At 36.4% G+C, this 14,087-nt stretch overlaps 2 protein-coding genes across 3 annotated transcripts; both read right to left on the bottom strand.

Moving 5' to 3' along the window:
- Positions 1 to 35: 35 nt before the first annotated feature.
- mora (CHORD-like protein) lies at positions 36 to 1,927 on the bottom strand. The gene is made up of 5 exons (XM_069053138.1): positions 1,309 to 1,927; positions 998 to 1,248; positions 639 to 941; positions 393 to 587; positions 36 to 334 (listed from the first exon to the last, which is right to left on the bottom strand). Exons 1-5 carry the CDS (start codon positions 1,385 to 1,387, stop codon positions 137 to 139), a joined length of 1,026 nt encoding a protein of 341 aa, XP_068909239.1. The 5' UTR covers positions 1,388 to 1,927; the 3' UTR covers positions 36 to 136.
- A 1,001-nt stretch (positions 1,928 to 2,928) lies between these two features.
- mal (maroon-like) lies at positions 2,929 to 6,081 on the bottom strand. 2 transcript variants are annotated; one of them, XM_069053121.1, is made up of 8 exons: positions 5,803 to 6,070; positions 5,478 to 5,634; positions 4,798 to 5,427; positions 4,354 to 4,747; positions 3,770 to 4,304; positions 3,507 to 3,719; positions 3,237 to 3,454; positions 2,929 to 3,188 (listed from the first exon to the last, which is right to left on the bottom strand). In XM_069053121.1, the coding sequence occupies exons 1-8, from the start codon at positions 5,930 to 5,932 to the stop codon at positions 2,991 to 2,993; spliced, it is 2,475 nt and encodes an 824-aa protein (XP_068909222.1). In that variant the 5' UTR covers positions 5,933 to 6,070; the 3' UTR covers positions 2,929 to 2,990. The 2 variants fall into 2 exon arrangements, with proteins under 2 accessions (XP_068909222.1, XP_068909223.1); XM_069053122.1 differs by lacking the exons at positions 2,929 to 3,188; positions 3,237 to 3,454; positions 3,507 to 3,719 and having other exon boundaries at positions 4,138 to 4,747; positions 5,803 to 6,081.
- Positions 6,082 to 14,087: the final 8,006 nt, after the last annotated feature.

Raw genomic sequence — 14,087 nt, 5'->3', positions numbered from 1 at the left:
TTTTTTTCAAGTAACTGAATAAAAACACTAACAAATACCAAATTTTCTTAATATTTATTATTTCACATATTTCAAAAGATGTGTAAATTATACAAAGCCTTAAATTAAGTGCTACAAAGTAAAAAACCTTGTTCTACTATAAATCGTCAAGATCTACTGCGTCAATTTGTGGAGTAATATCAGCAACTTCTGTTGTTGCTTTAGGTTTCTCTTCAGCTGTTGTGGTGGTTCTTGGTATTTCTAATCTTGACCAACTGCCAGGTTCCGCCTTTTTCAATTTAATTTCTACTTTAGTACCATACATAGATACTTGACTTGCCTTCACATCAACAATCTAAATGATAGTTACTAATGAATAAAAAATATATCATACACAACATGAGATGATTTACCCCTCTCAATTCAACATCTAATTTAAATGTGGCACTGTTCTGCTGTGGGAACACTAAGCAAGCATTCAGTCTTATTGGATTGAGCTGAATTGTGCTATTTTGAATACAATATTGTTTGGCATAAATTGATACCACTACATGTGAGGCAGTTTGGTGATAATCCCATCTACACTGTATAGTTTTTTTATCCTCATCCTACAAATTAATAAAAATACAATGACTGCAACAATTTTCTCTTTAACACACCTCTTTGATCCACAAGTGTTGTCCTTGGCTGCATCCAACTTGGTTGAGAAAAGCATTAAAGTCAGTAGTTCTTTTTTGGCAACATGACCAAAACTTTAACCCTTCATGAAAAATAGGTACTCCTGGATGGTAGGTGCAAGAAGTATTGTTAGTTTCAGGGCCTTGGTATGAAACATTACAGCCACCATTTTTACAAATTGTACCTGGAGCTATTTCACCAGAAGGTTTATCTGACACTACTTCTGGTGAAGTGCTAAGAGCTTGTTGTTTTAAAGAAGGCGCTATATCTGGTTTCATTGTGGTCTGTAATAAACTTCTGCTTTTATACAGTTGTTTAAACAAATGTGAATCGAAAGTACCATTGGTGAATCAAATGGGGGCCTCTCTTTAATTACTGGTACAATTGGTTTAACTTCAATAACTTCGTTAACGTCCACATCTTGTTTGATCGGTTTTTCTGGTTCTGGCGGTTTTACATTTGAATGTTTGGATCGGGTACATCCTTTAATATTCAAAAACTCTGTAAAATCTGTACATTTTTTATTGCAACACGACCAGCCTTTGTACGCGTCATGAAAAACAGGCTCTCCGGGATGATGGCAGCAAGAATCTTCAAGATTTATTTATAGTTATTAACCGTGAGAAAAAGCGCACACATAACCTCACTTACCGTCACTATTCGAGGAGGAACTAAATTTTTGTCCGCAACCTTTGTTATAACATTGTAGCAATACATCACCGTTTTCCATGTTACTGGCACAAATTTTGAAGAACTTTGCCTAAAGTATACAAATTTTTACACCGCAAAATGTTGTTGACAGCTGATTTTTTGACAATTCGAGAATTTCTAGAAATATGGACAATTGCGCTGTTGCCATATGACCCATTTATCTGTCTGTTTCAAGAACTCAAGAACAAAATAATGTTTAAAAAATAGTAAAAATACACATTTGTCCTTTTCACAATGTAATAAACTCAATTTTATAGGTTTATAATTTCCTAAAATAAAAAAAAAAACTCTTTTTGTTTGATTCATTTTGAACGTCGTGTTTCTTTTTTAAAGACACACAAAAAGTACATCTTTTCCTACGATATTTTCAGTTAGTAAACTGTCAAATGGTTTTTATTTTACATAAATATTAAAGGAGTCTCGTAAGGGCTTTTTGTTGGATTATGCAAGAAATTTTAACTTTGAAGGTCTCAACACTCAACCGCCGTTCGTATATGAAGTGGGAAATAAACAGACATCACATTATTATCATTATAAGGTTGCTCATTTGTCTCGAATGCATTCACACTTTATCTTTATCTTATAGCTATTAAGACAACAAGGGTTTTATAGACGATTTAAAAATCGAGATCGTAGTTTAAATCAGAGCGACCGCAGGGAGCGAGGATTTAATAGATCGAGATTTTTAAACTATAAAACACGCGTTGTCTTCAAGATTTTTTCTAACACTAACATCTTATCAGAAATTTTAATAAATTCAGAAATTATTCCAGGCGCGTCACAATACACAAAATGCGGAGGTTGCCGTGGGTACTATGGTAATAATATCAACAAATTTGGAAAAAAAAACAATTTTCATCGTTGAAATGTGCCAAAACGTTCCAGAAGAAATAAGAAAAAAGGGGCAATTTGTTACCAATGAAGTCTAAAAGTGCATACGAAAAGGTGTATGTTTCGTTTCAAGGCCGGAACAATAAAAAAAAGCATCACGGAGGTAGCGGAAGATGTCATTTTGGCTTTTCTTGATATGGGGTAAGCGTGTAGAACTTCATTAAAAGTTAATTCACACTACGGCAAGAATCATTTGAAGAAAATGTAAAGATTGCCATTTTCGATGGCCGGGCACTTGCATTGGATGAAACAGCAGAAGTTAAAGAAGATGTTAGGAATAAGAGCACGAAGCTAATATGGCAATTCCAATTCAATAATTGTACTTTTCACTTTTGTGATAATTACTGTAAAAATGATGAATAAAATGTTACTTGAATGATGTGTGTGAGCGTATTTTATGACTATAAGATACGTTGCTATTGACGACGTGTCTTATAGAGACAAGCGTATTTTATGGGAAACATAAGATGTGAGCTCAAATCTACCATGGAAACAGTATAAGATATTAGTGTTAGAAAAATACAAACAGGAATAAATGATTTAGGAAAAGGTATGAAATGGGGAAAAAAAGAAAATCCGAATGCGGAAAAGTTGAAAAAAGAAAGACAGAATTGAGGGAATTAAATAGTGAAAGACCTTCAACTAGGTAGGAAAAGTAAATCAACTCAATTATGAAGAAGTATAAATGATAGGTACTAATTTATTACCATCACAGCCATATTGTTTCTAATTTATTTAATTCCAATACCTTTTACCGTACACCCCACATGAAGGCACTCATCCGATACATTTTCTAGTCGATTTAAGTATGTCCCAAATGAAATTTTTCCTTTAAAAGATTTAGAAAGGGTTTGTAGAGGTTCTTTGGATGTTTTTCCAGTTGTCTGATCAATGCATATCATTTGGCATCTTGTACAGACGCCACCAGTCTAAAAATTACAAAATTAAATAAAATCCAATTAATTCACGCAACACACCTCAAATGATACATCTTCGAAAATAAATTTCTCGCAGTAGTTTTCAACATATGCGTTATCAAATTTCACAACCAAATTGGGCCTAAATCTTTGAATAGTAGTTTCCAGCGTTTCCTCGAATTCGTCTCCTGGAATTCTTTCTCGGAGCCACTCTACACTGGCGACGTTTATTAACAAATACTGCGCCTTATTCGCCAAGGACAAATGAAGCAGCTCATCTAAAATCCTTATTTAAAGAAGAAAACCACGTAAACCTTCTGATGTTTTTACTTTGTTTAGAAATCCTACTGACGTATTCATCTTCTGAACACTGCCTCAACAAACGCACCCCAGGACAATTCAAGACTTCACTCAACCAATCAGCAACTTCATCCCCACAATCCCACCCTTGAATCTTATCTCCGCAAACTTTACTCTGACATAGAGAGGCTAAATTTTCGCACTTGGTACCAGCACTTATTGGGACACAAATTCGTTTGTGTTCTAAAAAAGGAAATTGTAAAAAATGTCGAAGTAAAAAGTAGACGACAGACTTGCATAACTGAGAATTAACATTTTTGTCTCCAAATCAATTTTGGGTCGGATGAGACACATTAGTTTGTTATTTTTCTGCGTAATACACACTCCTGATGAGTTAATCAACATCCATTGTCTGTCGTACTTTAAACCAGTCGAAGTTATTGGCCATTTGTCCAAAACTGTAAATCCCCCACACGACTTTATTGGATAGAGAACTATTTGCTGCAGAACTCCTTCCGAATTTCGATTATTTATAAAATGATCTCGCACCGACAAAAAACTGTTGTTATTACACTCTTGACTTTTTTTTGCGTCAGTGTTAATCGGTTGGTTGTTTTTTATAACGAAGTAGTTTTGATATTTCTCTCGCCACACACTGTACCTTTGCGGGATCCTTCTGATGGCAGGTTTACTAACAAAACAGTTGTCAATCATTTCAAGTAATTGATCAGCATCTTTTTTTGTTGACATGTAACCGAAAGAAATTCTAACGGAACCAGTTGGACAACCATCAACTAAATCGTGTTGGTCACCACACACGTGACCAGCCTAGTTTTTTAACAATTAATAAAACAGAATTGTAACAGACAAGACTTACATTAAAATGTCTCTTTACGTCCTCCGGACTCAGCTTAAGAAAATATTGGCAAGCACCTGGATTACAAAAACAACCAGTTCGTAGGTGAATTCCGTACAAATTTGCAAAATGCAATACTTCTGCGTATCCTACGTGTTCCCCATCGTCTCGTAAAACGTTGAAGTTGACGATGGCGCCTTGATCGCAAAGATTTTCAAAAGTGGTGTCGTGGTACAAAACTACGACGGGTCTACCGTTCGCATGATGCAAACAGAGTAAATTTCTGTATACATATTGCGCCAAAGAAAAAGTATGTTTGGAAATGAGATCAAATGTTAAATTCAATCTTTTGATGGTGTTGAAGCCTTCCTTAAGAGCTAAGATTGAAAGGAATGGAACAGTTCCATCTTCAAATCTACAAACTTTGAGATAATAAAAGTTTCTCATTTTGTTCCAGTTTGTCACCTTTCATGTACCACATCTCTCAACACAGCCGTATTTTCGAGTGTTTGAGCCATGAGAACGGTACCGCCTCCGAAATACCTCTTTTTGAGGACGTGACAACTTGAGTTTCTAACTAACAAAGCGCCCAAGCCCGTGGGATAGCCGAAAATTTTATAGAACGAAAGCGTAACAAAATCCGGTTTGACCGTCGACAAATCCAATTCATTGGTTGCGACGTAAGATGACGCATCCAGTGCGACAAACCAGTTCCGACAGTCTTGTTCTAAGAGTCTGTTAAGCGCCCCCCGTTTCACCCGTTCTATCCACGCCACTGGATACTTGACGCCGGAAAAATTACTTTGGGCGGGAAAAACAAAAAGCGAGTTGCAGTCATCTTTTCCTTCTCTCGACCCCGTGTCACAAGATAACGCATTGAAGGCATCATCAAACGTGATACATTTCATCGCTTTCGCATACGCCCTCATGCCCAAAACCGACGTGTGATTGTCTTGCAGATATACAAATCTGCCATTAGTGCCACAGTCTGATCCGTATGAGAAACTTTCAGCTATTAATTTTAGCGCTGCAGTGGTGCCAGATGTGAATATTACCGAGTATTCCTGCGGGTTGGTTTTAAAGTGTGTCAGGATTCTGAAATTATTTTTATAACGTCGACCGGTCGATTAGCGCGACGGACTCACTCATATCGAACAATGTCCACAGCATCTTCTGTCAGCTTGCTGGAAAGGTTTCTGGCGTGAGGGTTTGCGTACAAGTTATTGCATAATTGGCGTGCAATTTCCTGGAGTTGTTTCTCTGAATATAAAGTGGCTCCTGCATGTTCTAAGTAATGTTGACCTAAAATAAGAGGAGAGGTAATGACACAACACCATAACCTCACTTTACTTGAGACGTGAGTTGGATGCAATGAGCGATGATAAATGTGTCGCTCAATTTATTTTTCACTTTTTTCTAATCGATGGTGGAAATCATGAACATTCAAGTTGTTAATATTTTAAAATTTACCTTCAACTCTTTGGAATTCGATCGATATTAATTTTCTTTGTTCTGGAGAGTATATTTCGCGATAGTTGCAAAATTCGTCCATTTTAGTTGTTTTCTGAGTTGTTTTGTTGGAATGAGAAATATCGAGCATCTACCGTTTTTATTAGATAAACGTGATGCGATTGGGAAATACTTGAAACTGATAAAAGCAACGCAACTTATTTTTTTAAATTAGGAACATCATAGCCTTGTTAAAACAATCATTTGGCATGCAACATCTATTAACAATTTCATTGTTGTTACTCACAATGGTGAATACATAACTTGTTTGTTACAAGTCATTCTTACCAGTTATCGCATTTTTTTGTTGTTTTTTTTTTGTTACCTAACACTTGAAAGAACTTCTTTGAGACAATTTAGAAGCGTAGATAATATTAAGAGATAATTCACAAATTTATTCATAATTTAAACTCAAACAGTAAAATAAACATGCATAAGCATACTTTTTGCTCGTTTTATCTTTTGGAAAAGCTAGGTAGTTATGCTGAACAAAAATGAAAAAGTTCAAAATTCACTTTCATTCGCCGTTAGCACCTAATCCACTAGGTAGGCACCTACTTACTTTAAATTAAATTCGATTTTTGATTAATTATTGTCGATGTATTAATTTCAATATTAATTTATATACCTAAGTTTCAACCACAGACAACGATGACATAAGCCTGACATAAGTGTCCTAGATAAAGAACGAATAAGTGTCATAATTGTCCAAAACTGTCAACAGAAAAATGGATACATCACACAGGGAGAGCCGACAGCTTAATTAATTAGGTATCATTTTGAAAAATAAAATTCACAATTTTGTTTATAACAAATTATTAATCACTGTACCCAACTGCAATTTAATAACCAAAAGATACAGTTTGTTGTACCTACCTATTGCTAAAATTTCGGTTCGTATAAGTAAGTAATTTTCCTAAAACTTTTTGGGAAAGAAAGTACATAGTAAAAATTCAAAACCAATCCTGGTCGTAAAATGAGAATGTATTTTGCGATTTCGGGGTCCACATTTTTAATCATCAGAATAAATTGAACAACACATGTGCGGGTCGGAGAATTCGATTTCCTCAGCCTATTCCATTACAAGTAATGTCTGCGGCCAGCTAGTAAAGTTGGAGGATAGTAAAAGTGCACATTTTATTTTTCCTTTGTTATTTGATCGCAAGGAAGTGGTTATCTTCATAAAAAATAACATAAAACTCTTGCAACTCTCTTACACGCGCCGCCTAAATTAAAGCCAGGCTTTCATTTACTATCTGCCTTATTGAACATGTAACGTGAACTTTACAGTCGATTTTCTGTTTGCTTAACTTTCGCCTCTTTTATGAAATAATAAATCGCGTGAGCTCCACGTTGATGAATCCTCCAAAGGGTTCCTCGCATTTTTTGTAGCTCATATACATTTTTCTATCTTTTTGATGTTGGTCTCTTTTAAATTTAAAGCTAGCACAGGTCTGGAAGCTTTCATTTTGAACGGGTACCTTTTACAAAAAAACCCAGGTCACTTTACACTGATTCGGTTAGTTGAGATAGCATTGGGCGTATATCGGAACACGATTGTATCCTTTTCCAACCACACATTCAGCCGAACGGGAATAGAGCTGACAGATCTCGTGGTGGAACAGCATTATGTAAATTCAGTACACAAAGTTGACTTGTAATGTCAGATTGTCAGCAATAAAAGTGATCCGGAACGTGAGGGATAAATAATGGACTCATCATGTCGCAATTCATCACGTTATTTTTTCACAGGAAACCCAGCTTTCCTCAACCGCTCCTTCCCATCTCGCACTTTTTTCTCGCCTTTGCAAAATTTATTAGATCGATTAACGAGCTCTCGAGTTAATAATTGCACTGCAAATATGCCGGTAATTCCGATCTTTTATCTCGATTTGAAGGCGGAATTGTGGCCGTCATCTGATAAAATTTCCATTTTAAGTGGGCATGCGGTCTCAACGAAGGCGCTTTATGTAGAATTCTTTCCTTTCCTCTCATTACGCATTTAAATGAAAGTTTGCGCTATTCACGCGGAATATCGATAGATTCTTATTTATTTGAAAAGTTTTATTCGTTTTGCAGCCGGTTTAAATGCGAAACCGCGCCACGACGCTAGATGGCGTTTGGTCGGGATATCTCCCGGTGCTTCCAACTTGGACACTAAAACGCATTAAGAACACCACCGCTTTTACAGCTTCACCATTTGTCGTCATATATCGGCATACATGCCAGTAATAAAAGAAAGTTTGCCCGTTGCGACCCATTCACCTAGTCGTAAGTTCCCGGCAAACCCCTCCGCGGAGGCGACGACGAAGATGCCCTTATAACGCCACTTCCAAATCAGACAGACCTACACGATTTTTCCCTCAACAAACGCAACGAACGAAGATAGAAAAACTAAGCTGACTTTAAGGGAACGATGCAGCTGGAACCCAAACATTCCAACGTTTATATTTCTTCTCTGTCATGGCTTTCCATTTTTACACAATAGTTGTATATGCAATAATATACGATCTGCTTTTTCTCGACGGATATGAAAAAGGAACATGTGTTTGCGAGTTGTATCGATGGATGTTCAAACATTTCTATTATTTCGTATTTCTGAATACATATATCTTGATATGTTGTGTACCAACGGAAAACAGACTGGTTTCAAATGATTTATTAAAGCGTCTGTTTGCTTCACATTTGTACATTTTTCAGTTGTAATTTTTGCCACCTGAGAGAATTGCCGAAGTTAGAGTGCTTGTTCGCAAACAAGATTTCTATTCACTACTGAGTCTAGTTCAAGTTCAGTGGGTAACTACACCTAAAGCAGCTATTACTACAATGGCTCATAAAATTTCCTAGATCTCGTTAAGTTAACGCTGCTCTAAATTACACAGGGTACAATATCGAATTAATCTTAAAACGGTAAATATTAGCTGAATATAATGAAGCAATGCGTGAATGGATCCATCTATAAAGTATAGGAAATTAATTCGGAAATAATCAGCATAATGTGCGCCAAGATATAAAATCGATTAGTCTGTGTAACACAAGATCACAAAGTAGTTAAGGGAGGGAAATCAGGAGTGAGTTGGGAGGGAATGTTTCGTTTGGTCGAAATAGATTTCATTAATTTTTTTGTTCGACACTGTCAGAATTTGAGAATTTTCGCCTGTGTGAACGGATTTTGGTAAATGTCACAACTTGTCAAAATGAAACGTCAGGCTAATTTTAAATATTTTAAGCGAATAGAGTCTTTAAGGGGCTCGTCGAACAAAAAAACATTATATTAAACTCGTTCTTGTGTAAATTTGTCTTTTTTTGGCGCTTGTGGGCCTTTAAAACGCTCGTTTCAGTCGCGTTTTAAACTGGCCCACTCATGCCAAAAAAAGCCCAATTTACACACATCCACTGATAGAATGCCGTTTTTTAAACTTCCTTAGACAACAAAATCCCCAAACCACAACATTAAAATATTAACAAAGTATCATAGATTGTGTTGGTAATATCTTGAAACATTCGCGCCACTGATTCTCATTGGTTGTTATGAAACCCACGCGAAAAATAAATTATATGACATTTCAATTTGAAATTGTCAGTGCTGTCAAGTAGTTTAAGTATTTAGATTTGCGGTTTTCATCTTTAGAGCTTTGTTTTGTGTTCCTCTGGTTTTAAAAGTTATTAGTTTTAATCGTGTTGCTGTTTTGATCTGTTCCGTTACGATTTTTTGTTTATTTTTTTGAATTTGTCTTAAGAATCTAGCATAATGAACACTTTAATTAACATTACAAACATCGAAAATGATACAGAGGTAATTTTTGTTCATGCATTAAATATTAAATAATATCTTGTTTGTGTTTAGCCATTTCTGAAAAAAGCTGGATATTTTAATTTCATAGCCAGCTTTTTTCGGAAATTTGAAAGTGTATTGTGGGTTGCATTTTTAATTCCGTCGGGCACATTATCACTCGTGAAATACCCTGTATTAATAAAATCTAATTGATACCTGATTGACACCTGACAGTTGATGACAGTTTGTATTGTCAAATTTACTATACTGTGTGAAATGTGTCAAAGAATCATGGCCAACCCTCATGCATTTAAAAAATGAATACATAATATACTGAAGTTTTCTTTCGTCTTTCATAAGTGCAAACATGCAGAATAATAATAAAACATCACGTGTAAACCTACTCTTTCCATTTTTTTTTAAATTTCGACGCCGGATCTATTTGTTGTAGCGTAGAGTGAACATTTTTAGTAACATTTATGTCAAGCAATCTATGAATGGACAGAGTTTACTATTATATTTTGAAAGTTGCAACGTTTGTGCGTCAACTAGTCGAGGGAGTGATAAATCTAAAAGTGACTGACTCCGTTCAATTTAATTACATTACAGTGTTCTTTAGGTACATTCGAAAGGCTTTCATCTCTTAGGAAAATGGAAATATCAAATGTCCACTTGAATGAGCCAGCAGTCTCGCTCTTTATTTCCCTATTCAATAGGCTTTTCAAACTTTAGAAATACTGAAATGTACTTTATCAAATCGGGTGATTTAATTTGGAGTGTCACCGCCATACATAAAGTAGGTATAACATGTACTAAGTGACCAGTGGCTGTTGTTGAAGCTTTTGCAAAGTCGACGATGTGGGTGGGAATGAAATTCGAGCGACGAGACTCGATTACGAAACGGAAAGTACGCGTATATCATAGTTTTTCGGGTGGCGGTCTGCTAATCGTCGATTTGGGAAAAGTTCGGAGGTGCGAGCCTTGTGGGATCTGTTCAGGAGGAGGAATCGTGGAAACGTCGCCCACAATAAAAATAGAGAAAGCGCCGGTTCGATGTGAAGTTGGGAGCGATCGGAGCGACACTCCTCCGGTTTCTTTCTGCAAAAGACATTCCTTGAACTTTCTGTGATAGACGATCCTCGAATCAAATAATAAATTCCTTATAAAGACGTATTTTCCGGGCCGCTGGTCCTGTGTCACGCGTAATATAACCCGCCGCCCTTCCTATTCAACAAAACCCAACCCTGATGCATTTTTATTTGCAAATGAATGTCAAATAAGCCCCTCAATATTAGCGCCGAATTGAATCCGTCTTGTTGACAAATACAACCCGGAGTTATTGCCACTTTTTTATTAGGTGCTTCACGGAAATGAGCCGCGTAATTCCGGAATGTTTTATTGCGAAATTCTATTGTTTACTCGAATAATAAACATATTTTACTGTTAAATTAGACAGTTGTTGGAGAAAACGCCCTTTTTGTGGATTTTCCGACGTTCGGTTGTTTTTTTTTCTTGTAGAGGATTTGAGAGAATTTATGTTCCACCTCACGGTCTCGGCTTATTCATCAAGTGAGACGTCGGGACGCATTGTTTATGAAAAATGCCACCCAGTCTCGGTTTCAGCTATTAGTATTTTTATGCCACAAGTTTGCTTTATGACGATTACAAAACAAACACACAGTCAAAGTATTTTTTACCGTCCGACTGTTTGTCAAGTTTCGGCTTGAGCCGGCAACAACGAAAAACAAACTCCCGTCATTGATAAAATAAATAAATAACAATGTTGTGCTCGATTTAATATGCCTAAAAGTTTTCTTTGTAAAAAGCTCGTAAGACTTTAAGTCCCCCATTGTTCTTTTAAAAAGAAAATTGTGAAAGTTTCGCGATGCTCCCAGAACTAACGAGTATTTCATGACGAACTCAGCCCAACAAAAACCGACGTTCCCTTGAATTATCAGAAATATTACAAATAAAACCAATTCAGATATAAATTATTCAATATTCGTGTCCCACCACGGTTATTTGAATTCTTCCGGCACCGTCTCTTATCCCCCTTTGTTCATTTGCTTTCCACGAGCATCGATGATGGCAAACGAGTTAAATGTTTGTGGCCTCATTATAATTGTTAAATTGACTTCCAACAAGGAATTCGGGAGTTTTGCTAGACTCGTGTAGCAACTTTATGAGCCGGCAAACATTCGACCGTCTTTTTCTAATTGAACTGTCACCCTTATTTTATTAAGGGGGAGTTAATTAAAACTTCTGCAAAATTTAATTTTTCCAACTTTCACGTCAAGGCGCCTCAGATGACAGAGAATTAATTGAACTTGCTACATCCATTTTTTAACCGACCTTCAATCAGACACCTCTTTTAGACTACCCCCGAAATGTCAATTTTTAAATAAACAGGTGCACAACGTGTACCTTGCAGCACGAGTTCCTCGACTCACATCACATTTTTACAATCTTGCCCCGAAAACGGAATTCTGAAAGACCTTTTGTGGCAACGTGTCCGACCACCCTTTTATTTTCCATTAAAATCGTAAAATAAATTGAGGCCGCGAGAGCCGGAAGGAATTGAATGTGAACGCTACTAACATCTGCATTTGATCCGATAATCTCGAAAAGAAACTGAAATTGCGCCAAGTGAAACATCCATCCTGCGGTTATCTGCTGGTAAGATCCCGATGGATCGCTTACTGATGGCGGATTTAGATTTCACCCCGACTCCCTCAAGAACCAAATACCGATGCGATTTGTTCGATTTAAGTCTCCCTCGGTTTGTGAAACTCATCCAGTGCTGGTTTTTTCTCTCGTTGAATAATTCGACCGGCAAATTTGCATGCGAAACTTTAATTGCCATGTTAAGTGTTCGTAAATAATGCGTGGTAATCTTCGTCCAGAGTAAATTAACTTTTTTTTGGAATAGACGAAGTTTTAATTGGATAGGCTCCGGTGTGCTTTTTGTTAACGTTCAGTCGAGACTTTTCTGTTATACAATAAAATTATCTCCAAGTGGTTCGAGGAGGATCTGGGAAAAAGTGAGGGATGCAGATGGACAAAATGAAACGGTTCCGGAGTAATTATTTTTGATTTTATGGTCTTCTCGTTGCCTTAATAACGCGGTTCATTTCGCGGCAGACTAATAGTGTCTAATCCAATTTTATAGTTACTTCGACTAATTAGATTAATTTACTTTGGCGAAAAATCCAAGGATAATCTGCATCAGACCCCGACTCCTGTCAATAAACTCTACCCTTAATATTGCAAATTCAAATTTGTATCTGAAACAAATTATGGAAAGTGCCCAACCCTATCTCTGCAACATTTTTAGTTGATCGAATTCTGCCTCCACTAATTTGAAATTCTCAAGTGGCAACTAAATTAAAATTGGATTTTTTACGGGTGCAGATACACTCCCTCGATTCTGCTTTATGCTGCAATAACACAAATTTGCCTCAATAATTTCCATGCAGACCTCTTCTAAGTCAATTCTGCTACAATTTGTTCAAAGTTGCAATATGAAATAAAAAAATTTCAAACTCTGAACGAGCGACGAAATACATCTCGTTTTGTACCCTAAATCAATATTGTCCTCCAGATTTGTACTTTCATTCAACACTGATTTAATCGGTCATATTGATAATAACAGAGGAGGAAGTGTTTCTACGTAATTATGGTCTCGTTATGAATTATCAATTTCGTAGTTTGGTCATTATCATACTCGTCATGCTCCGGTCCCAAATCGGTTGAGGTCCTCGTTAGTATAATTAGGCTGTTATCCTGTACAGCAAAACATTCAATGAGTTTCATTTATTCAAATCCCTCATGACATGGATGAATGCTGAATAAACATTAAAATTATTCAACTAGTTACAAAGAGAAACAGTTTCGCTCTTCGAACCCAGCCAACGATTAGAATATTATTTTTGCCATAATTTTTCCACCAAATTGCAAATTAAATGTTGATGTTTATTAAAACAAAACAAACAGAACCAAGCACACGAACGAATTAAGTATTTAAAATTATTGAACCTGAAGCAGTAATTGCAGTTTGTCATCGGAAATGATAATCGTTGTAGACACGGAACTGTGTTTATCGTTGTTATTTTGGTACACACAGTAGGACACTCGATGTCAATTTTGCCCTCGATTAAAATCCGTTTTAAATTGTTTTGATTACCGATGTCTGACCCGATACAGAAAATAAACCTTCAATTACCGCAGTGAAATTCGTTAATCAAACGTAGTTAAATCGTGGGATTTGGGTGCAAGCTCATAATTGCGTCACGTTTCCTGCACACAAAATACAATTTGTGATGAATCGGCCAGGATGTCTGCAGTAATGCGCGGTGCAAATCTTACAATTTGTTACCCTGTTTGCGGAATGGTGCATGAATACGATAAATAACGCTTGAAACAAGTGTCATGAACTGTAAATTTCACGTTCAATCTATTGTAGTTTATGACT

This window comes from Tenebrio molitor, chromosome 7, assembly GCF_963966145.1.
Source record: "Tenebrio molitor chromosome 7, icTenMoli1.1, whole genome shotgun sequence".
NCBI classification, from domain to species: domain Eukaryota; kingdom Metazoa; phylum Arthropoda; class Insecta; order Coleoptera; family Tenebrionidae; genus Tenebrio; species Tenebrio molitor.
Note: the sequence above shows the minus strand (reverse complement) of the source record. Positions and strands in the feature narration are given on the sequence as shown.

Bases quoted from the DNA above. Each gene is read 5' to 3' on its own strand.
- mora (XM_069053138.1), bottom strand. From the start codon at position 1,387: ATGGAAAACGGTGATGTATTGCTACAATGTTATAACAAAGGTTGCGGA. The intron at 942-997 runs GTACTTTCGATT...AGTTTATTACAG, and splicing joins CCCCATTTGATTCACCAATG to ACCACAATGAAACCAGATAT. The intron at 335-392 runs GTAAATCATCTC...ACTATCATTTAG, and splicing joins TAGATGTTGAATTGAGAGGG to ATTGTTGATGTGAAGGCAAG.
- mal (XM_069053121.1), bottom strand. From the start codon at position 5,932: ATGCTCGATATTTCTCATTCCAACAAAACAACTCAGAAAACAACTAAA. The intron at 5,428-5,477 runs GTGAGTCCGTCG...AAATAATTTCAG, and splicing joins GTGGACATTGTTCGATATGA to AATCCTGACACACTTTAAAA. The intron at 4,748-4,797 runs GTGACAAACTGG...CAAAGTTTGTAG, and splicing joins AGAGATGTGGTACATGAAAG to ATTTGAAGATGGAACTGTTC.